This window comes from Ambystoma mexicanum, chromosome 9 (genome assembly GCF_040938575.1).
Source record: "Ambystoma mexicanum isolate Mex_15411 chromosome 9, UKY_AmexF1_1, whole genome shotgun sequence".
NCBI lineage: Eukaryota > Metazoa > Chordata > Amphibia > Caudata > Ambystomatidae > Ambystoma > Ambystoma mexicanum.
Genome location: NC_090931.1, coordinates 926,085,909 through 926,111,249, shown reverse-complemented (window position 1 = coordinate 926,111,249; position 25,341 = coordinate 926,085,909). Strand labels below are relative to the sequence as shown.

General features: G+C 46.9%; 1 protein-coding gene across 3 annotated transcripts in view; it reads left to right on the top strand.

Moving 5' to 3' along the window:
• OSBPL6 (oxysterol binding protein like 6) overlaps positions 1-25,341 on the top strand; it is a 3,803,429-nt gene that overhangs the window by 2,195,182 nt on the left and 1,582,906 nt on the right. For all 3 annotated transcript variants that reach the window (XM_069616111.1, XM_069616109.1, XM_069616110.1), the window contains one exon: positions 19,766-19,903. In XM_069616111.1, coding sequence (XP_069472212.1) covers positions 19,766-19,903 — 138 coding nt within the window. The remainder of the gene's footprint in view (positions 1-19,765; positions 19,904-25,341) is intronic.

Genomic DNA, 25,341 nt, shown 5'->3' with positions numbered 1-25,341 from the left:
CAGTCGCTCACGTCCAAAGCCTTGCAGTAGTACAAGAAGAAGTTATCGGTAGGTAAGGTGTCCAAGCCACGGAAGTCGAGGTCGGCGGGGCTTTCGATGGACAATTCGAGGGGCGACCCTCCGCGTTGTCGTCGGAGGTCCAGTGGGTCTCGGTCCCGGAGTTGGTCCCGCCACTCCTCTGCCTCTTCGAGGCACTCCCGGGAGCACCGTCATCGGTCGCCTTCCCCGTCCTCATCCGAGGACTCCGCCCGTCGGCGGGTCGCTTACCCCTCCAAGCATGCGACGCCGGAGGAATGGGCTTCCTTCTGGAAGAAAATGTTGGCGATTTTCGAATCGCAGGGCACTGGTCCTTCGGCGCCTCCGAGTGGGGTCGGTCATGATCGGTCGAGAGACACCGCTCGCACGCCTTCGGGTGGTCACCACGAATCGAGGCTGGTTCGACAGGGGTTCCCCCGGGGCTCAGTGGAACCACTAGAAAGGCTCTGGCAAAGGTCAAGCATGGCTTTGTTCCACATTCTGTGCCTTCTTACCGCCATCTTGAGTTTATTTCAGAGGTGGATTAGGGCTCTGATGATGGCATGGTTCCGGATACGGTGCCGGACGAGATTCTCTCGGGCCATAGCCAAATTGAGGACCTGCGACAGTCCCTGCACGATGCCAGTGGGCTGGACACCTCTCCGGAGGTGGAGTTTTGTAGGCCTGAGCCTGGCACTCATGCCGACTCCTCGTACCGGCGCCTTATGTCCAGGGTCACCGAATACTTGGGATGGTCTGCTCCCCCAGGGGATTTTCTTCAGGATGACCTTACGGATATCCTCGACCAAGGTCCACCAACTGACCCGGTACTGCTGTTCCATATGGCTCTACAGAGGAGGGTGGCGGCGGCTTGGACTGCTCCGGAGAGTCTCCCGGTAGTGGGCAAGTCTTTGCTGCAAAAGTACTGCCCAGCCAGTAGCGACCCCTGCTACTTGACCAAGCACCCCACTCCGGAGAGTTTGGTGGTGCAGGCGACTACGGCACCGGCAAAGCAGGCGTCGTATCCTACCATCCCTCCTGATAGGGACGACAAGCGTTTTGACGGCTGGCCGAAGAAAGCGTTTCCTTCAGGGGGTATGGCTTTGAAAGCAGCCAACTCTGTGTGTGCCTTAGCACATTTCACTCACACTCTGTGGAATTGTGTTTCGTTAGTGGCTGAACATATTCCCGAAGGGGAGGAATGGGATGGTTTCCTTGCCATGGTTCAGGATGGCAAGGATGCCATGTGTGAGGCCGTTCAGTCGGGTTTGGACATGGCAGATTGCATCAGCCGGTCCATGGCGGCGAGCACTGTGATACGCAGGTTTGCATGGTTGCGGAAGTCGAGGTTTGCTCCTGATGTGCAGGCCCGGCTCCTCAACATGCCCTTTGACAGGGAACATCTTTTTGGCAGCAAGGCTGATGAGAGCCTTGAGAGGTTACAGACCTCCAAAGCTGCAGCGAAGTCGTTTGGTGCTGCAGTTCGCCAACCTCCGCCTTTTCGTCCTAGGGGACAGCAATGGAGGAGAGGTTCCTTTCGTTATTACTCATCCTTTGGTAAAGCGAGAGGAGCTGCCAGTCAAAGGGGCCACTGTAGGAGTGCCAGAGGTGGAAAACAAGGTACTCGAGGTGCCAAGGCCGCTCGGGCTGTTGCCTCTTTGCCCTCAGGCAACGCCGCAGCCGCTTCAGCTCAGTCATGAGGCCATGTCCCATGGTTCGCTGGTTGGGGGAAGGCTGGCGCAGCATCTTGCAGAGTGGCGAGCCATTACTTCAGATGTGTGGGTTCTGGGGATCATAAATCACGGCTACTGTCTTCCTTTCCAGCAGAGGCCTCAAGACAATACACCGGGGAATCTCTCTTTGAAGAGTCCGGATCCGCTCCTTGCGCAGGAAATTCAATCCCTGCTGGAGAAAGGCTCCATAGAACTGGTGCTTGTAGCGGAGAGGAACAAGGGATGGTATTCCCCTTATTTTTTGATTTCCAAGAAAGACGGGGGATTGAGACCCATCATGGACTTGCGCGGTTTGAACAAACTCCTCAGGAAGGGCAAGTTCAAGATGGTTACTCTCTCTCAAGTCCTCCAGGCCGTTCAACTTCAGGACTGGCTGGTGTCTCTCGACCTCAAGGACGCTTATTTTCATGTGCCGATACATCCAAAGCACAAGAAATACCTGAGGTTCGCGGTTGGCGACTCGCACTTTCAGTTTCGGGTCCTGCCGTTCGGATTGACCTCTGCCCGAGGGTCTTCACCAAGCTCATGGTAGCGGGGGCAGCGCACCTCAGGAAAGGGGGGATTCACGTCTACCCCTACCTGGTCGATTGTTTGATCAGGGAGCGCCCTCCCGAGCGAGTCCTGGATCATCTGTCAGTCACCTGCCACTCCCTCCACAAGCTGGGCTTCTCCCTCAACTTAAAGAAGTCCCATTTGACACCAACTCAGAGGCTCCAGTACATCGGAGCAGTGCTCGACACGTCCCTGGGGCAGTGTTTTCCTCCCCAGGTGAGGGCTCATCACATTCAGCAGATGGTGCACAAGTTTCAGCTTGCCCAGAGTCTCCCAGCGTACGAGTTCTTGAGATTGCTCAGCCTCATGGCATCCTGCATTCTTCTGGTGCCAGAGGCCAGGTTGCGGATGAGATCTTTGCAATGGGCACTCAAGCTCCAGTGGTCTCAGTCCTCCGGCAGGATGTCGGACCCTGTTCAGGTGCCATCCTCGGTCGCCCAGGACCTTCTGTGGTGGGCCGTCGAAGACCATCTGATGAAGGGGGCTCCATTTTGGCTACCCTGGCCGGAGGTGACGATTGTGACGGACGCATCCCTCACGGGATGGGGAGCTCATGCCAACAAGTTGACAGTCAGCGGTCGTTGGTCTCCGTCGGAGTCCAGACTCCATATCAATCTTTTGGACCAAAGGGCCGTCAGGCTAGCCCTGAAGGCTTTTCTGCCAACTGTGCGTGGGAAGAATGTCCTGATCCTGACGGACAACATGGTGGCCATGCACTACCTCAACACAAAGGGGGGGGCAGGGTCACTTCCTCTGTGCAGGGAGGCGATGCAGCTCTGGTTCTGGGCAATCCAGCAGAAAGTTTCGATCTCAGCAGTTCATCTGGCCGGAGATGAAAACGAGACGGCGGACGCTCTGAGCAGGCAGAGCGCGATCTCTCACGAGTGGGAGTTGGCTCAGGAGATTCTCCTGGAGATCTTCGCCATTTGGGGGACCCCTCAAGTGGATCTCTTCGCCTCCAGTGTCAACCGAAAGTGCGAGAGGTTCTGCTCGCAGGAATTTCCTCCAAAAGGAGCCTTAGGAGACGCGTTCGTGGTGGAGTGGTCATTCACAGTGCTGTATGCATTTCCTCCAGTCCCTGTCATCCAGCAAGTACTGCGGAGGTTACGGAGGTTCGGTTCCCGGATGATCCTCATTGCTCCGCGTGGGCCCGGAGGAAGTGGTACCCGCACCTTCTCGACTTGTCCATCTGCCCTCCACGTCGTCTTCCCTACTGAGACGATCTCTCACGCGAGGGGGGGGTCAGGTTCTCCATCCAGAAGTCAGATCCCTCAACCTTCACGCTTGGTTTCTGAAAGGTTGAGGTATATGGATTGGGACCTCCCTGAAGGCGTGATGGAGGTGTTGCTCTCGGCCAGGCGGCCAGCAACAAAGTCCCTGTACCATTGCTGTTGGCGTAAGTTCTGCGACTGGTGCAGGGTTAAGAATATGGATCCTTTTGCATGTGACATTCCCATGGTTCTGTCTTTTTTGCTTTCTTTGGCCCACAGGGGCTTGCAAGTGGGTACCGTTAAAGGTTACCTGGCGGCACTGTCCATATTTAAGCGCTCGTCTGAAGAGTGTTCCTATTTTAAAATTCCTTTAATTTCTCAGTTTCTGAAAGGACTCACTAATGTGTTCCCTCCGTCACCTTTCCAGGTGCCCGGTTGGGATTTGAGCCTTGTTCTCAAGTGTCTGATGGGTGCTCCGTTTGAGCCTTTGCATTCATGCCCTCTGAGACAGTTAACTCTTAAAACTGTATTTTTGGTTGCGGTCACTTCCGCTCGCAGAGTGAGTGAGTTACAGGCACTTTCAGGTAAGCCACCCTTCACTGTGTTTCATAAGGACAGGGTTGTCCTTAGAGTTCGTCCTTCCTTTCTTCCGAAGGTGGTGTCTGAATTTCATTTAGGCCAGAAGGTTGTTCTTCCAGCGTTATATCCTCCTCCACATCCTGGTAAGGAAGAGGAGAGGCTCCATAGGCTTGATCCTAGGAGAACTTTAAGCTTTTATATTTCACGCATGTCCAGGGTCAGAGTGGATGATCAACTCTTCATTGGTTACGCTGGAAAGCGTTTGGGACAAGCTGTGATGAAACAGACTTTGTCTCGCCGGATTATTTTGGCTATCTCTGAGTGTTACTGCTTGGTGGGTAAGGACCCACCGGTCGGCTTACGGGCCCATTCTACCAGGTGTATGGCTGCCTCTACTGCCCTACAGAGGGGTGTTCCTATTTGTAACATCTGTGATGCAGCCACCTGGGCTTTGGTACCTACTTTTGTACGTCACTACTCCCTCGATTCCATCCGGGGGCAGGATCTGACCTTTGACAAGGCGGTCCTTTACTCTGCAATTTGATTGGGCATTCTAAATTTCCCACCTCCTTGCATTGGTACTGCTTTGGGAGTCTGTCATAGATATGGAATACGTCGGAGGACCTAATCCCCTCGAAGAACAAGTTACTCTCTTACCTGGTAACGTTCTTTCGATGGGATGGTCCGACGACGTATTCCATATCGCTCCCTCCCTGCCTTCCCCGCTACAGAATTTCTTATGCGATTGCAGCTTACGTTTCCGCAAGGCTTTGTTCCGCAAGGCTTTGTGTGTCAGACTGGCAGAAGACTGGTGCCACACGTTCTGGGGAAAAAACTACAACTGAGACTATGGGCGTCGTGCGTCCTACTTACCGTCGGAGGAGGTCCTCGAGGGCGGCGTATCGACGTCATCGACGCAGGACGCTGACGCCGAAAGATTTTCCAAAGCAGCACAGCTGTGGTGATTACTGTCATAGATATGGAATACGTCGTCGGACCATCCCATCGAAAGAACGTTACCAGGTAAGAGAGTAACTTGTTCTTCTGATCCAAGGTATATATAAATCCACATCCAAAACATTCAAAAAGTCTTCATATTTACTTATACAGGAATTTTTCAGATCTCTTGTTGATTCTTGTTGGAGATCTAAATACAATGATGATTTTAGGAGATTTAAAAACTTGAAATATACATTAAGCAATCACCATCTTGCAAAAGCTTGAAGTGACAATAGTCCTAACTCATATCTGATAAATTAAATAGGGATACAAGTGGGAAGGGCCAAGCACATCTCCATAGTCCACCTTCCAATTTATTTATAACCACCTGTCACCTAAATCCATAATCTCATATACATAAACTAGGGTAGGCACAACTTGGCCTTATAGTAATTAATCAACGGCAACAGTGAAAAATGTCCATATTTGCTATTCATTGTGCTGCAAACATAACAACTGTGTCTCAATCTAAGATAATCAACTTGTTTAGAAGGACTCCTTTAGACTAAGAAACACAGGTATGTCAATGGTTGAACCATTTCAAGTTTAGCTATATAGACATTCCAAATTAAACAAATAAGCAAATAGCCTTTTTGGTACTTGGGAGCCTAATGATTTTGGACTTGGCACTATTAATAGAGGTCATTGTTAGGAGCAAACAATTGTAATCTTTCTATGATTCGTTGAAGGACAATGGGGATAAAAGCCAATAGGTCCACATCATTGGTTTATGCAAGCTAACTTAACCTTAATGGAAAGTGCCATGCTTCAGCCAGTGTATCACACAGATCCGCAAGATAAAGGTTGAACAAGCAGGTAGCAAGCAGCCCTGCTGGAGCCCTCTTTAAATCCCATTTTTAGAGGAGATGCGAGGCAAAGTAACATGCTTCAGCCAGTGTATCACCAGGATCCGCAAGAACTTGCTTCAGCAGCCTCCTATCGGGTGCTCAACCAGAAGACATACTCATAGACAGAGTGCACAGAGTTGGCCCGCACAGAAAAGACCCAGGGGCCAGACCCAGGGATGTTTTATTGGCAATGACCTCCTACACGATGAAGGAGGAGATCCTCAATGCAGCGAGAAACCTACAACCGATCACTATCAATGGCGTCCAGGTCCACCTGTTTCAAGATCTGGCCCGGTCCACCTTACATAAAAGAAGACTAATTGCGCCAGTTACAAAGGCACTAAGAGACAAAGGGATCATCTACAGATGGGCATACCTCTTTGGCCTGCAGTTTACCTGGGAGAACAAACTACAACGCATCACCACTTGCGAGGAAGGCATGACTCTTTTGCACCTCGAGGAAGGGGAGCTGTACCCAGCCCCATACCCTGCTCGCAGCCTCAGAAGCGGAAACCCCAGACAGTGGGAGTGGTCATCGACCCCAACTAAGAAACAGGGAGCGGAGGGAAAACGAGAAGCCCTCAACCGAAATGCTCGTGATAACCTGGAAGAACCAAAACACAATTAACTAAAGAGGCGCTGAATGCGGCGCGGGGAAGAAGGAAGAACACAAATGAAACCCACGACGAAAGAGATCGTGGCCCTCGGACGGAGGGAGGAGATTATCCACTTTGGAATCAATGTAGGATAGACACAGGTCCTGGCAAAGCACTAGCGGGAGGAGAGGTGATACCCAACACCCCAAGAGGGGTGCAGAGAAAGTTCAGAGAAGCTTTGATCTGAAGGGTACAAGGCGGAGGGGGGGCTTAGGAGGGGGAAAGTTATGCAGTTATTCAATTCTGGGGAGTGGCATGGACCAGCATAGGCAAATGGGAAGGGAGAACCGATGGGAAAAGGCAAGCCGGAAGACAAAAGCCTACGTACCCATACTGGATGGCTGAACTGAACCTAATCTCACACAATGTGCAAGGCCTAAATTCGCCAGTCAAATGCTGATCCATTTTGACAAGGCTCATAGACTTGCGGGCTTCAATCGCCTTCCTCCAGGAAACGCTCCTCCTCCCTGAAGATGAAGGAAGACTGAAGCACAAGGCATTCCCCCGCCAATTTTTTGCCTCGGGTGGTAGGAAAACCAAAGGGGTCGCTATTCTGATTGGGGCCAGGCTGACCTTTAAAAAACAGACAATACACAGGGACCCGGAGGGGGGATATCTAGTACTAAAGGGCATGATACAGGAACAACTATATACACTAATAGCTATCTACGCCCTGAATGAGCAGCGTGACATATTCCTGAGGGACACACTGAAAACTCTGGGGGCCTTGTGTGAAGGTCAGATAATAGTTGGAGCTGACTTTAACTGTGTCATGGACCCCGCATTGGACAAAACACTTCCACCCACGGCAGCAGATGCAAGAAATAGGCAGGCATTAGGCAAACTCTTTAGAGATCTGGGGGTGATAGAGACATGGAGATTTTTTTGCGGTAAACAGAGGGAATTCACCCATATTCAGTGGTCCATAAGGGGTACTCAAGAATTGACATGGTGCTGGTGTCAACGACTCTGATCCCGTATAGTAGTAAGGTGGAGATAGAGGGCCAATACGTTTCAGACCACGCCCTAGTCTTAGTACAAATAGAGATGGCCCGAAACACCCATAAAAGCCGCAGGCCCTGGAGGCTGAAAGAGATGATCTTGAAGGACCTGTCTCTTAGAGCGCACATAGAGGAGGCGATTCAAAATTATTTCCAAGAAAATTACAATGGAGAGACAAACTGGGCTGCAATTTGGGACGCTGGAAAAGCAGTGATCCGGGGCGAATTCATCTCACAAGCAACAGCGTATATGAGGGAAAGAGGACTTATTACAAAGAATCTGGAAACAGCACTAAATGAAGCAGAAACTCAACACAAGGCTAGGCAATCCCAAAAAACACTTAGGGCGGTCCGGAGAGCAAGAGCACAATTAGAAGCACACGTAGCAGAACGCACAGCACAAGCACTAATCAACGCCAAACAGACATACTACGCCCAGGGTAGTAAAGCAAACAGGTTCCTAGCAGCCAATCTCCGCAAGCAAAACTTCCGTAACTACATAGTTCAATTGAAAGACGAAAAAGGGAAACTATGTGCAACAGAGGAGGGGAAAATTAATATAACGGAAAGATTCCGTTAGGGTTTGTTAGAAAGCGAACATTTAAACTTTCGAACACAAAGAGAGTATATTTCAGGGATTCACCTCCCCCAGATTACAGAGGAGGATAACAACGCTCTGCAGGCCCCTATAACGGCACAAGAAATTAGCGATGCCATAACAACAATGCCCCCAAACAAAGCCCCGGGCCCGCATGACTTGGAAGCAGATACTATAAGACATTCCGCAACCAGCTGCTGGGCCCCTTAACAAAATTATTTAACCACATAAGAACCAGTGGCACAGTCACACCCGATATGGGAGACTCCACCACTATCCTAATACTTAAACAGAGCAAAGACCCCACAGACTGCACCAGTTATAGGCCGATCTCCCTACTTAATACTGACGCCAAGCTTCATGCTAAAGTCCTTGCAACTAGACTTGCCGAGGCCCTGCCCAAAATAATTCATACCAACCAAGCTGGATTTATAAAAGGGAGACACACCCAAGACAATATGAGGCGGGCAGTGGACATATTATATCTGGGAAACAGGACAGGACAAAGGTTCTCCATAGCCGCCCTAGATGCCAGGAGAGCATTTGACAGCCTGGACTGGAAATATCTAGAACTAGTGCTGCAGAAATTTGGATGCAACCCCAGCTTTAGCAGAATGGTCTTGGCAAACTTCCGCCTCCCGAGCACAACCTTTATGGTTAATGGGAACCCCACAGCAAAAATCTGAATATATAGAGGGACAAGACAGGGTTGCCCACTCTCACCCTTAATTTTTGCATTGGCAATGGAGCCCATAGCTGAAATAATAAGACAAGATCCTGCCATACAAGGGGTTAAATGCGGTGGGACCACACATAAAATAGCACTGTATGCAGACGACATAATGCTGTTTCTCAGGGACCCTAAGAATACACTATCAAGAACTCTTAACGCCCTACAAGAGTTTGCTAAGATATCCAGATTCACCATAAACTTCACTAAATCTAAGGCCCTGAATATGTCAGAGAGGGAAGAGATAGTTGAAGCCCTGGGATCAAGATACCCACTATCCTTGGAGAAAGAATCAATAGAATATCTAGGGATCCAACTAACCAAATGCCATAAAAACCTCTACGGAGCAAACATAACCCCGCGGCTAAAACAACTGAGGGAGGATCTACATAGGTGGGACACCCAGGAACTATCCTGGTTTGCACGCATTGCGGCACTCATAATGACCCTGTTACCACGCCTGCTATATACAGTGAACTTGCTCCCAATAGAGGTCCCCCCCAAGATAAGCAAATCATTACAGAGCGACCTGACCGCCTTCATATGGCACAAAAGGAAAGCTAGAATACAACGAAAAATCCTAACAAGGCCATCATGCTTGGGAGGTTTCGGGGTACCTGACGTGGAGAGATATGCCCTGGCCGCACAAATAGCACCAATGTTAGCCTGGAGGAGATAGGACAAGTCAAAGGGATGGGTGAGAGTAGAGCAAGGGGTGACCACGACCCCACTGAGGGTACTACACGGGTTAAGGGAGGGGGACAGGGAAGCAGAGGGTGGTCTGCTTGAAGCAACCAAGGTCACATTGAAAGGCTGGGACCGAGCAATGAAAAAACTAAACATCGCCCTGGGCTTGGGTCCCTTCACTCCAATGGCCCACAACCAAAACTTCACTCCAGGCAAATGACCCAGTTTCTGGAAGAACTGGGGATCAGACCAAATACGATATTTGAAGGACTTCTTTCAGGAGGGAAACCCATTGCAGTTCGAAGAGTGCAAACAGAAATTTGGGATAGGGGAAGCAGACAGATACACCTACATCCAGGTCCGCCACTGGATAACGCATAAAGAAATCAAGAAAGCAGCCATTAGGGCACCGATAGGCCTGGAACTAACGCTACACGAAGGGGACGAGGCAAGAGCCGTCTCCAAAATATACAAGCTGTTGGACAGTGCACAAGAGAGTGACACCTTCACATATATGGACAACTGGGAAAAAGACGTAGGCGACCCCATCACCGAGGAGGAGTGGGCTCAAATCTGGAAAAGAACAGAGATCCTCCAGATGCACAGCCATCAGAGGTTGCACAAAATTAACCCCAATTGCCCACCTATGTGCAGGAGAAATTGCGGAAGCAAAGGTGATTTATTCCACATGTGGTGGTCCTGTCCTAAAGCGACCATGTACTGGAAGGAAGTGCTGGGGCACATAAAAGAAACCACAGGGAAACAACTGCCAGCAGCACCAAAGGTTATACTCCTGGGTACAACAGTTGAAGATATATATGCGGCATCTGGCAACAATGCAACACTTATCACTCAGCTGCTAATGGCAGCAATGATGACTCTGGCACAAGCGTAGAAAAACCCTGAGGGTCCGATAACAGCATGGTGGTGGGTGAAAACCTGGAACGTGATGGCCATGGAGAAGGTGGGGGCCCTGAGGGAGGGCAAGTACCTGAAATTCCGGGCAATCTGGGACCCCTTTTTCGACTATGTCAGAGACAGAGAAGCATACGTCTTTAGGCCAAATCTGTTGAGAGCGTTCCAAAACTGAGCACTGACAAATTGAGCACGAAAGCCTTGGCTTAATGTATAAGTCGTCTAACCGGAACACAAAAACAAAAAGATCCCATCGGAAAGCAGAAAGAATGGTCCATGCCACTGGGGAGCCGGGAGGGGGGAGAGGGGTAGGGGAAGGGTCGTTGAATGGTTGCAGTTAGTGTTAAGTTAATGCTTAAAGCTAGTTCTAATAATTGTAAAACCAAAGGTAACAGTTGGCCTTGACAAATGATATGTGTTAAAATTACTTGAATCTTGGGCCAATACAGTATCTGCACATGATGATTTTTGAATAAATAAAGTTGGTTAACAAAAAACACATACAGGAAGGCTGCTTACCTCAAAAAGGAACTGAATTCTTGCATGGATCGCTCATATCCGCAAAGGCGCTGCAGGGCCGCCGGCTGCCTGCTAGCGAACGCTGTGTGTGTGTGTTGCCAAGGCCACCATAGCATTATATAGCGACGGCCTTCTTGTAGGTTGCCAACCTGGCAGTGTTTAATCACAAGTCTAGTTGTGCAAAGCCATAATTTTGGAAAAAGGGGACCTATCTAGGGTTCCCATATACATTGTGGCCCTATTCATTAATTATTGTGCTTGTTTGTTACATATCCCCATCAGTTGTCATGGCAACATGACACAGTGGATATTAATGGGGTACCCACTCAAAATTAGTATTCAACTGAGTCAGGACCATACTGAATATAATAAATTCAGTAATTGGTAAGTATATATTGCAAGGGCGTTTTGATAAACACCCAAAGTCAACTTCGCTGATGAGAAATGGCATTGCGTGTTCTCATGACAGCTGGACACCGATGTACAGCTGACAGATAGAATGTGTGGATAACACCATCCACATAGATCAGGCGAACGTATGACGTATCTGCATTAGGTGATGTGGAGCCTGATGTAACTACATATTTTTGTTTGTGTAAATTCATTTCGAGGGACCGAAATGCTTGATGTGTATTAAAGAGAGGGTAAAAACGTCACATTCTTTGTATAGCAATATCGCTGGACAAAGTTAAGCAGTAACATCAAACATAGTTACATTGCACAAAGCGTGCAAAGTTCTTGCATGCGTACCTCTTACTCTGCATTATTGCGAGATGCTGCATAGACCCTGCAGTGCAACTCTTCACATTCTTGGTTTAAACATAGCACTGGCCAGAGTTTAGCAAACAGAATTTGGCCCAAAAATCTTAATGTTGCATATTGGGCGTGCATTGTTTGCATGCATATAGCTACTGCCTACCCTAGGGGGTTGTTGCTGTTTTGGCAATCTGGTATAATTGGAGACATATGGACACAATCTGTGTGGCCCTGTCATGTTGCTTCTGCCTGCTTTAGGGGTCAGGTTGCAAAATGTCGTGCTTTTATACATAGGGGACACCTAAACCAAAGGGTTCTCATGGTAGTGATTAAGTTTCCATGAAGTGTTACCACTCCATTGTGACGTTCAGTCCTTCTTTTACTGTGTTGAGCCTGTGTACCCACTTCTGCTCCAGCTGGGTCAAGGCTTTGTCAATGTCACCACCCCTTCTTTGAGGGGACAAATTCTGTAGGACAAACCACTTACTGTCCATATTAGTGTGTTTCCGCTTGACATAGTGTTCCACCAAAGGCTTGTCTGGCACTTTGTTCTTGATACATGATCAATGTTCTGAGATTCTCATCTTGATGAATCTGATGGTTTTGCCGACATACAATGAACCGTACGGGCATTCAATGATATAGATCACGTGTTTGCTATTACAATTCGTGTGATCCTTGAGTTCCCAATAGATGTTTTTGTATTGGAAAATCTTCTTTGTTTCTGTGAAGTTGCAGGCTAGGCATTTTCCGCATTTGTGGTGTGCCATGACTGGTGGTAGATTCCACAGTGTGTTTGATGTCCTGGATGGTTCTATATACGTGTGACCCAGAGACTCCTTCAGATTCTGGTTGTTCTTGAAGGTGAACAATTGTTTTTTGTTGAGGGTTCCTGTGTTTTTGATCATATGCCAGTGTTTTTTAACCGTGCTCTTTATTAGATTGCTCAACGGACTGTATGTAGTCACAAACACTAGTCTATCTAGTATTTTCTTGGTTCTTGCGGTCAGGCATAGCTCTCGGTTTGTATTGGTTGCTCTTTTTCTGGCGTTCTTAAGGGCCTTCTTTGGGTATCTTCTGTTGGATAATCTATCCTGCAAGTCAAGGTCATGTAACTTGAATTTCTCATTGTCTGAACAATTCCTTCTCAACTTTAGAAACTGCCTGTATGGCAGATTATACTTTAGACCTTCCGGATGATAGCTGCTAAAGTGCAGAAGACTATTCCTATCTGTTGGTTTTCGGTATAACTCCGTTTTTAGCATGTTACCAGATCTATAGATGTGTAGATCCAAAAAGTCAATGCATTGGTGATCCCATTGGATGGTACATTTTATGTGATCATTGCATTGGTTGAGCCATTGGTGAAATTGCAACAGTTCACAATCCGTACCTTTCCAGATTAGCAGCACATCGTCTATGTACTGTCTCCAAACCACTATCTTGTCTCGATATGGGTTGTTGATAGACGCAATGTTGTCTGTCTCGTACTTGGCCATGTAAAGGTTGGCAACATCCGGGGCAAAAGTGGCACCAATGCTTACTCCTTTTATCTGTTTGTAAAGTTGTTTTTTAAATAAAAAGTTCTCCGACATGGCCAGTCTTGTACATTCTAAAATGAAATCAATAGGATTAGATATAGTATCTCTTCTCAATTCCAAAAAGAGTCTTAAAGCTTTCAATCCTTGCCTTTGCGGGTTGGAGGTGTATACAGCCTCGACGTACATGGTGACCAAGATGTAGTCGTCCTGTAGGATGATTTTTATCTAGAACAAGAATGGTGTCCCTTTTATCTTTCAGATAAGATTCCATCTGGTTGATGAAGGGTTTCAAAAAATAATCTGAATACAGTGACAGTGGCTCGAGTAGTGAGTCACAGGCTGACACAATTGGTCGGCCTGGTGGTTTGCTGGCATTTGTATGCACCTTTGATAAGATGTAAAGCACAGGGCTGCATGGGTGTAATTTATTAAGGATTATCTGTTCTTCCTCACAAATCCAGCCTTGTCCTTCAGCATGTTGTGTGAGGCTCTTGATCTCATCTTGTAAATGCTTAGTAGGGTCTTGATCCAAAGCCATGTACGCCTCTCTGTCTCCCAGTAGGCGTAGACATTCCTTATCATAATCATCTGTGTCCATTATGACTATCCCTTCGCCCTTGTTGGCTGGCTTGATGGTAATTGTCTTATCGTTCTTCAATGTTGCCAATGCTGTCCTTTCTTCTCTTTGTAAGTTGTCCTGATAGTAGTTATTGTTTTTCAGACCAACGTGCACTGCTCGAGTGACTAATTTTTCAAACTTATCAAATTCACAAGGAATTGTGTGTGGGGGTGGATAAACTACTGATTTAGCCTTAAATCCAGTTGTGTTCTCACATGGGTTATACCCTCTATGGTTGCCTTCATCTTTTGTGGTCTGATGCTCAGGTAGGAAAACCTCAAAGAATATTTTAATCTTATACTCCTGAAGAGTTCTGTTTCAAAAACCTTGACCTTAGAAGCAAGGACAAAGGACAGACCTTCTTCAAGTAGTCTCCATTCTGCCGGGTCAATTAGATATTTTGATAAGTTGAAGATTGGTATCCGGTCCTCTGTCCCTGCTACGAATGCCATTGCTTGGTCCTCATTTGTTGTCCCGGTGGTATGGATCGCCTTTTGGGACGGCCTTTTTGCCTCCCCTCTTTGAAAAAAAGGGTGCTGTTGTAATTGTCCACTGTTGCCTCCTGTGCCATGATCACTGCCGCTGCTCGATGAGTTTCCTGAGAATGTAACTACTTTGTTTCTTCCATTGAAGTTCCCTTGCTGTTGGTCTGTATAGTAGGTATTGCGCAGATAGGGGTATGTCTTATCTTCAGCATAGTTCTGAAAATCTTTTTTGAATTTCTCCACTTTTCTCTCGACGGTGATGGTCTTGAACTTCATGATCTCTGCCTCCAGTTTCTCTACTTTGTCTTTAGCATCTTGCACGGTTAGGTTCTTCATGAACTTCTTTTCTAGTTCCAATAACTCAGTGCCCTGCTTTTTGCATTCTTCATCGGCAGTGTCTATCACCAGAATTAACCAGTCCCGGCTACATTTGTTCCCTACGCCGCTGAAGTTTTTCGTGAACTTGGGGTTATCAGTGAAGACTCTTAGAATATTTTTCACCTGCAGGCCCGCAGGGATGATACCAGCCTTTCGGTATTCCAAGATAAATGTCCCATGCATTTCCGTCCTGATTAGCTTCTTCTTTTTTTGATTCAATATTTCAGGTTCGTCCTTAGAGAAGTCCCCGGGTTAACACTCCTTCGTCGGTGTTGAGGATAGATGTAGTACCCAGTAATTTCTTAAAATAGTCATCCGTATACGAGACAATGTTAACATTCTCCATGATGTTGGTTGTATGGGAATGATGATTCACAAGTATTAAGTAAAGTACCCTCAATGGGGTTGATACAATGCCCGCAGCCAAGGGCTGTGCTAAGGCTATCAAAAATATGGGCTACTGGTTACGGCCCTGTTCTACCCATATGGGTTCATAATTAACACAAACAAATGAACAGGGTCACTGAACCCAATGTATACACTTCTGCTGGTTTTAACACACTAGACTTGATTGTTTTACTTTTCCAAAAGATTTAATACACCACATAAATTGTATCTAGATTGAAACATATTACCAGGACACTTATCGATTTAAAAAAAGTATCTACACATGATACATTGTTATTCACCCAAGAAATATACCTTGGGTCACAATACATAACATATACATACTCTTCAAACTGTGAAGGATGACATAGGGACAAATGTACAGATTCAGTGGGGTGTGATTAATTACACAAATTGAACATTATATCATTAAGATACTGGGACATTAGAGTCAAAGAGTGACACTACTGTGTTTTGGCCCATTGTAGCTGTATTGGATAGCTGCTGTTATTTAGGCCTTCATCATGCTGAGAACATTGTGGTGGGGGTGGTCCTGTTCGCTCTGTCAAGAGAATGGACAGAGACGTGTGTATCAGGAGTGTTTGCAGGGGACAAGTGAAATTACATAATTAATAAAAGCAATTAATGCGTTTGTAAGTGAGCTGGGGTCCAACCATGGTCTTACTGTGCTGGTAAAAAAGGGGAATCACATAAGCATCTATTTCAGTGAGGTCCTAAGCACAGTATATTTGGCAGTTTGCCTGTTCATTGACATCAACAATATTACCAACATCACATGTTTTCAACCAGTGGATTGGTAGGGTTACAAAGTAAAAATGCTAATTTTCCCCTGACTTGTATATATGTACCAATCCCCACAGTTATCACTAGCTTCTTCATGAAGTTAGTGATTTCTTGCTTCCTCTGGCAATAGAAAAAACAGCTTTTCAGATAAGCGTAAAGGTGGGTTAGGCTTACCTGACTTCTCGCTTTACTGGAAGGCCTGTCAACTCAGAACAATATTTAAGTGGGGAAAGAGGAAGTTCAATAAACATCAATCTTTATCGAACAGGGGGTCATAAATAGAGTGCTTTGAGAGATTCTGTGGTTGGAGAAGGGTTCCCTGCCTAGAAATGCATACTTGTGCACACTTACCAAAACTATCCTGTTACACCTTTTCGTCGCTGGTCATTATGGCAGCGCCGGCGATTGTGCAATACCGTTCGGCTTGACTCACCTAACATGGCCGACGACTATGCCATCTGTACTGTGAACAACGGAGCTGCCGACGAACGTCTACTGAGCACACACGAACAAAGTCACGTGACCCCATATACAGACATCAGGAAATCAAGCAAATGCGTCGCTACTCTCCTACACAGCGCTTTGTAAGTTTGCACCTAGACTTTGTGAATTCTATAGTCTATTACTCTCTCCTCTCGTCAGGACCTTCACTGATATTCTATTCTTTCCAATTCCCTCTTTAGACTTTGTCCACTTGTTAAATTGCCAACCCGCTTTCTCATTCCATCTTCACTCCCTCTCGCAGGTCTCCCTTCTACTTCTGAAAAGTGAGTTCCCCGAGTTTGTATCCATTCTACCTCTTTATTCCCAGTCTATTTCTATTTCCTTACTAACTTCCTTTCTTGCCATACTATCAGTGATTTGTTTTCAGCATCTGAGGCAGAGAACGGATTATCTCTTCTTTAAACCAAGAAACCATTTCCCTCCTTCTTGACTGTAAGTTAAATCTATCACCCCCTTCTATCTACAGTACATTCACTCTCCTTGCGGATGTACTCACCTCTCCTGTCTCCTACGTAGGTCGGCTCTTATCATCATCCAGCAGTCTCCATGAGCCCGATTTCCAGAAAACGACCGACTGATCAAAACCTCCAACGCTTCGGCTCAGGGTTTTTCTTCCCCCGGAGGATTTTCCCTGGGAGTTGTGTTTCTTCTTCCACCGAACAGTATACGTTGGTGGGGAGGGAACAGGATTTTCCAGGAGATCTTCCAAATCTGCAGAGTTGCACCTTTGGATTCGGCTGACTGCCCAGGTTAGTGTCAATTCTATTGCGGGATATATTTATTCCTGTTTGAAAGCACGACTGAGCGAAACAGTAACACCTGTAACTTGTGATCAGCTAGCAGCGAGACAAAGACTTGCATTCTTTCATCACCTCTCAATTTACCTTTTGAACCCCTGTTCACCTTTTGCTTACTCCACCAACTGTTGCATGCTTGAAGGGATGAGTATTGTATAACATAGAGAGGTATGTTTGTTGGGCCTGTAATCATAAACTTCACGTAGTACACAATATATTTTTGGATCAAGGATATGCCGTGGCTAAAACACCACAGTTTGGTCAACTGTTTATGTTTGGGGGATGGTGGAGGAGGGGAATAGGTAGAGTGCGTATGGGGGAACCCCCATAGCAGAAAAAAAGGAGGTTGATCATGGTCAACAAACAAAAGTTGGTCACATTCAAAACAACCAAACACTGGTAATTCTTTTTTTAATTGATTTTCCAAACATCAAACTTGCACTTGTTATACACAGTTAATGCTTTGCTGCAACTCCCTCTCCCGTCGCCCCCTCAACCAGTACAGACAGCATCCCAGGACAACATGTTTCCGAAAGTGCATCGCCCCACCCATGCACCCCACTCCCTACTGCCCATACCCCCTCCTGCTTCACCATGATGCCCCCACCCCCTTCACCATCAACAACCACCAGCCCGTTCAAGAGGAACGCAAGTCCAGGTTTAGTACTAGTTTGTCCCATATCTTGTGCCGTATCGTGTAGCGGGGCTCCATACCCTGCCCCACCTGCAACCGAGCACTCTCATCCATCTCGACTCTCACCCATTTCCACCAGCTCCTATGCCAGTCACCCAACATGGGGCCAGCTTGTGCCTTCCAGGCCATAGCAATCGTCCTTCGAGCCAAGAGGATGCCCAGTGCCAGAGGTCTGGTCAACCCCTTCCTACGCTTGCACCTCCCCACAGACTATAACCCCAGCAAACAGTGCTTGATCATAACTTGTGCGCTCATCCCAGTTGGTAGTTACTGTTCCGAGCATATGTTGCCCCAAAAACCCACCACTCGCTCGCACCAACACTACATATGCAGGAAGGTCCCAACCTCCCACCTACATTTCCAGCACACTGGGTCCACCCCCTCCACCATCTTAGTTACCCTCACCAGCGTGATCTACACCCTCCAGACTATTTCATATTGAATCCACTGGAATATGGCATCACTCAATACCCGTTTTGCGTGCTCAAGGGCCCTTGCCTATTCACCATCCGTGATTTACTCCCCCATATCAGTCTCCCATTTAGTGCAGAGCTCTACCGCTGCAGGGTTTGACTCCTCCCGGTTAGCCGCATATAGCTCTGACACACTCTTCCCTCCTTCGACTAACAGCATGAGGGTCACATTCATCCCATGAGTCCAAACTCTGGTCATTCTAAACACGTAGAACCAGATAGAGGAGACAGAGAGATTGTATTACTTGCATCTATGGCATTGTCTCCTCTGCCCTAGAGTTTGTGGAAGCATTGCTTATGTCCCCACTGACCGTGAGAAATGTGTACTTGCAGATTCTCCATCAAGCAGACTAAACAATCACATGTATGGTTTGCTTATCCGAGGAGCTAATAAAGAAAGGAACTTGGGGACCCATATGACAGGCACATGGAAGATGATGTCTCTGGTTAGTGAAACCTCAATGAAGGAGTGAGCGATAAAAAGCACTAAATGTTTCTCTAATAGATAAATTCAATGCAAAATTATGGCTGATTGGTATTAGACACTGGCTATTCCACAAAGCATCTCTTTTAGAGTCCACAGGGCATGTTGGAGGAATTGTGGAAAAAATGAGATATTCCTATGGTGGTGATGCCCAAAACTGAAATCCTATTGTAGCGAGTTAAGGGGTGGTGGCTATAAAGAACATTCTGGGCTATCAAATTCCAGAGCATCCTACTTTCACAATTTTGAGGCTGAGGACACCAAGTCTTAAATGAATGTCCAAATGGTAGGAAACCGGCATAGCAACTTCTATTGGCAGTCAAACCCAGTATTGTAGCTTCTTGGAAGGAAAATGTATCCTCCTGAATGTGGGACTTTCTAGCAATGGCTAATATCAATTCAGAGCTACTTTTCCCAACAAGACTCTAAGCTTTAAACTGTTACGTTAAGTTTACAGTACTCCACATGAGATCAAGCGAGTCATGGCATGTATGGGAATTATTTTGGGATAAGGAAGGAGGAACAGGTCTGGTTTATGGATAGGGAATTTGCCATTAAGTTGTTGTGGTGGAGGTTATCAGTATATGTTACCGTTTATTGTATTGAAATGTGTTTTTAACTACAATAAACAGATTTTTATTTTAAAAAAGTGAAAAACTGGACTTGAAACATTTCTTCTACGCCTTGATATGCTTTAGGTTAGGCATTCAAACATTGCATCAGACAGGAAGCGTGGCTTTTTATACATAAATTCATCTACTTACATTGATCTAACATGCACACACCTTTGTTTTTTACAGCCTGGTGAGCCAATGCATATCACTCTTCCTTTGTCACAGCCAATTGCTCATGATGGCCGGCTTTCTTTGTCTGAATCTGTGTCTGAATTTTATGATGCCCAAGAAGTACTTCTGTCAGCCAGCTCTTCCGAAAATGAGGTAGGCAGTAGGATACAGCCATGCACTTTCCATCTTTTGATTAACATATGGATAACCTATATAACTAATTAGAACATATATTTAGTATTTAAGTGTCAGCTTTTTCTATCATGTAACGTGTTTTGGTGGTAAATAATTTTTGACATTTGAGTGAAGGCTTATTTTACAGTTTTATCTATTTACTCTACAAACATTTTACACCATTATTTGTAGTAATGAAAGCAAGTAACTCTTAAAGGAATAGTGCTCTCAAAAATATTATTGTCTCAAGCGTTCGGGCATGTGGTTTTAAGCGTACTGTGATAGATCGTAAAAACATTTCCTATGCACCGTACCTTAGTTTTCCTCGCTTTTACAAATGCGAAATCAGACAGAGGGGCATGGCCATCTTGTGCTAATCTTATCCGTTGATGCATTGCCCTAAGTTGAACTGCCCTTGTGGCACTAAATCATATCCCCCGCCCCTGAAGATGACATTACTATTCCTAGCGATATTCTCCATCTATTTTCATAACGTTAGTGTGCAGTGCAGCCAAACCTGCCCAGTCATCACCTACGTCTTAACGTTAGTTGACGCAGAACCTGGAATATCAACACACACATCCTCTCACAGCCCAGCGCGTCCCAAATCGGAACAGAAAACACTATTTTTAAAGGAAACCAATACTCTTGCAATTGATAATGTGCTTTTATTTCGCAATAAACGCTCCGAGAACATCCACAAATTTCCATATTCAACCACATTTTTTATTTTGTTGTTTTCGAACATCACATCTTTATCATGAGGCACACAGTGTTCCTTTCGGTAGAAGGAGCGCATTGGGCTCACCTTGAATCGCAAGGCTTCGGCATCAGCTTCTTGCTAGACCACCGTAAACAATGTCCGGTTGCTCCTAGTCTCTGGTACCACGAAAGGGCATATCGGTCCGGGGCGATCGTCCCACATCAGCGTAATTGTAAGCCAGCCATTTAGGTGTATCTGCCACTGCCTGCTGAAGAAGCCGTCACTGGGTATCTGGAAACAATGACATTCGCAGAAAGGCAGGATGTAGCTGTGCAGAAAACATAACAGAAATATATCTCAGTAGCTGTTCTTTATTCAAATTGATCCATTTACCCTTTAATTCTGCACCAGGTTAAACCTAATAATGACCACAAACCAGAAAAAATTGAAACACAGAGAAAACATTGTGGAAAGTTGGAGTCTGTGATGTGCTTGAGAGGTTAGTGCTGTGGAGTATGTTTAACTCGCATTGCGATGCGGATGCGGAAGCTGACGGAAGAATTTGAACAACACATAGACAGCATTATAACGGAATATTAGCAACGAACTTGCCGTTGGTGGAACCTGGGGGAACCCAGACGTGGTCTCCATACATTTCGGTGCTGGACTGCCCATGTGCCCGGGACAAAGACAAATACATACAGGTTGTGTTTGCGTGTCGTCACAATACGCCCCAACAAACAACCCATTACAATGTAAGCCAGCAATACCGGTCAGAAAATGAAACCTTGACTCGTTCGTCTATAAACTCCTCTATAGTAAAACGTACATTATATTTGGTATTTCCATTCTCTTGGCGTAACACAGAGTGTCAACTGAGATCAACGGTTTTCATAAAATGAAAGCATGGGCTTTGTTTTTTAAAAAAAATGTTTATTTTAAACCAAGACAGGATAAATTACAAAGAACATTGCATAAGGATTTCACTCTTGACAGTTCACTTTAGTTTATACACCTCACCCACCTGCCCCCCTCTCTCTCACCTCTGGTCTCCAGCCACTTTCCTCCAGTTCCTTAGCTCAGTGGGCTCGTCCGCTGTCCTTGTTACTCAGATGGGCTCCCTATCCTTCAGGCCCCATCGAGTGTTGAGCGGTTTAAATGTTAAGGCGGGGAATCACTGGTCGTAGTCCAGCACTGGTGCCCAGACATTCTGGAAGGGGTGCAAGAATCCAGCCCTTGCTGCGGTCAACTTTTCCGCGATCAGGATGTCCCATAGTTTTCCCACCAGTGGGCCATGCAGGGGCCGTCTGGGGACTTCCAGAATCGGGCTAGCACAGTTTTACCTGCCAGGAGACATTGCGTTACCAGTTTTGCTCTGTTTCCGGAGCAAGGGTAAACCCCAGGGGTCGGAACCCCAGAAGGACAGTTTCGGGTTCTAGGGGGAGTGTCATCCCGGTAATGTGTCCGATCGTCGCTAGGCATCGCTCCCAGAATAGCCGGATCTTTGGGCAGGCCCACCACATGTGGAAGAAGGAGCCAGGCTGGGAGCATCCCTTCCAGCAGGATTAGTTCACCCGTGGGTTCATCTGTCTAAGGGGGGAGAAGTACCATCGCAACATAAGCTTGTATGCGCATTCTCTATTGGTGATGCAGGTCGATGAGGAGTGGGTACGTGTCCAGATGTCCACCCAGGTCTGGTCGTCGATCAGGTGACCCAGATCGGCCTCCCATTGGGCCATGCACCGTGTTCTAGAGGTTAGAAAGTCCCCCAGGAAGCGTCTATACAGGGACGAGGTCCTTCCCCGGGCTGGTAAGTCCTTAAGTGTTAATTCAAGGGGGGTACAAGGGCGACTGGTGGCCTGGAGGGTCTGGGGATGCGAGCACCAGTGCCGTAGCTGGCAGTAAATAAATCTGTTGTTTTCCTGGAGTTGGAACACTGCCTTGCATTGTTCGAAGGTGCGGGGAGTGATCCCATCGTAAAGTTGAGCCAGGGTCTCGAGGCCATCGTCAATCCAGTTCTCGAAATTGCGTGCGTTCGTCCCCGGCGAGAAGTTTGGATTGTGAAAGATTGGAGAGAGGGGGCTTTGTCCTCTCAGGATTCCCTTTTGTTTCAGAGCCCAGTCCCAGGAGCTTAGTGTGTGTTTGGTTGTTAGTAGGAGGTTGTTCCAGTGTTCTCTCAGGGAGGGCTGGATGTGTGGGAGGAATCGCAGGGGGAGCGGTAGTTGCGCCTGCTCCAGTTCTACCCATCTAGGGCGGTCTGTGATTATCTGCCAGGCACGGACATGTGCTAGCTATGCTGCCGCCCTGTAAGCCCGAAGGTCGGGGACCCCCAATCTCCCCAGTCTAGAGCTGCCAATGAGCGTTTTGTGGGGAATTCTGGCCTTCTTGCCTCTCCATATGAACTTCAGCATTTTCTTCTGCAGCTCCTGGAGAGCGGAGTTTGGGATGGCTACTGCGAGGGAGGAGCACGCGTAGAGGAATCTCGGAAGCAGGTTCATTTTGGCAGCTGTAATCCGTCCCATTAGCGAGATTTCCTGGGTGGCCCAGCGCTTTAGATCCCCTTCCAGTTCCCAGAATAATCTGGAGAAGTTTCCCTGGTATGTGTCTCGTGGGTGTGCTGTGATGTGAACTCCCAGATAGGGGATAGATTGTTTCTTCCATGCGATCGGGCACAGCCTGGACAGTGCCTCTTGTTCTTCCTGTTGGAGGCCGATGCCTAGGGCCACCGATTTAGAGAAGTTGACAGCGAAGCCGGTGACATTCCCGGAGTTCGATATTTCCACCAGGGCGTGCTCTGCTGAGATGTTGGGTTCTGAGAGCGTCAGTAGGACTTTGTCAGCATATAATGCAATTTTGTGCTGGGATGGCCCTACTTGTGGACCCTTGATGAGCTTATTCCGTCTGATTCTTTGGGCAAAGGGTTCCATTGTTAGCGCGAAGAGCAGGGGTGATAGCGGGCAGCCCTGCCTTGTCCCACAGGTCATGGGAATCGGGGATGATAAGGAACCATTGATCTTCAGGAGGGTCTTGGGGGATTTATAGTTGGCCATTATCATGGATTGGAAAGTTGGACCAAAGCCAAAGGCCTCTAGAGTGAGCTCCATGAATGACCAGTCTACCCTGTCGAATGCTTTGGTAGCATCTAGGGACATCAGTGCAAGGCCCTGGGAGCGTCGATGAGCGATGTCGACCAGGTTCAGGGTTCTCCTGATGTTGTGCCCCGCCGCTCTGTTTAGGGTGAAGCCTGTTTGAACGGGGTGAATTATGGTCGGGAGAATGTGGGACAGCCGATTGGCCAGGATCTTGGAGTAGAGGTTAGCGTCTATGTTCATCATTGCAATTGGCCTGTATGAGGCTGGGGGTCTTTCCCTGGCTTGGGTAGGAGGATTGTAGTGGATTCCTGCATTGAGGGGAGCATGGGCTTTGTTTAAACAATGACAAAACCGAGATCCTACTCATTGGCTCCAAACAACGGCTTAACAAACTTAACCCACAATACAATTCATTTAATATAGATGGAAACATCAGCAATGTCATCAAAAACGACAAAACCTTAGGGGTCTACCTCGACTCCACTCTGTCACTTTCAAAACAGGTTAATGCCACAGCCTCCTCCTCGGCCTATACCATTAAGTTAATAACGGCCTGTAGACCTTTCTTATCCACACAAAGCTGTATCATCTAGGTACCAGTAAGCAAAACATCCACAAGCTACAAATCCTACAGAATACCGCTCTTAGAGCAGCCCTCAACATTCCACACTTTGACCACTTATCCCAAGCCAAGCAGATGGCCAAATGGCTTCGGATAGAAGACAAAATTACGTTCAGAACTCTCATGATCACCCACAACTGCCTCAATAACACCGCCCGAAATACCTGCCCGACAAATTCTGCACCAAGACCATCTCCAGACCCACTAGAACCAACTATGCTCACTGCCTGACCATCCCAAATACAGACTCCAAAGATCAGGTGGAACCAGCTTCCCTGTCCTAGCAGCAGAAACATGGAATTCCTTGCCCCCAGCATTAAGAGATGAACACTCATTCCCAATATTCCGCTTCAAAGTCAAAACCTGGCTCTTCTCCACCACTCGAACCTCACATAGACTATTGTATTCTTGGTAAATATCTGTTACAGCTCTATCACTGCATTCAACATGTAAATCCTTGTATAATATTGTAAATAATTGTACTACAGCACAGCATTCTTCTTTGTAAATTCTTCTCAACTGTACACTGTATCTTCCTATATGCCTGTATAATATTTACCCCATTTATGTACAACGTAATGTCCTATATGCCTGTATTTTATTTATACCATGTATGTAACTAGTTATACAAGTCAAGCGCGTAGCTACCTCAGGGTTCAGTGCGCTATACAAGCAAATAAAACAAAACAAACAAACAAACAAACGACCCTTAACACATGCCCCCATAAACATATAGGTCAGAATGCACCTATTTCACAACAGCCCCCTTTCATACAGTGTTTTGCTTACAGTCATTAGTTCTTGCATGCCAAGTTTAGCTTAGGTCTCATTCCTTAGTGGGACATGTATTTATTCTGTCTATTTGGACACATACATGCAAAGGCAACTGCAGACCCCGCAGTTGCTTTCATGCTGATATCCATCTGACACTCCCGTGCCCTGATCAGTGAAGGACCCACAAGAGCTGGCCGAAAGCGGGAAGGGGGAAAACACAGTTACA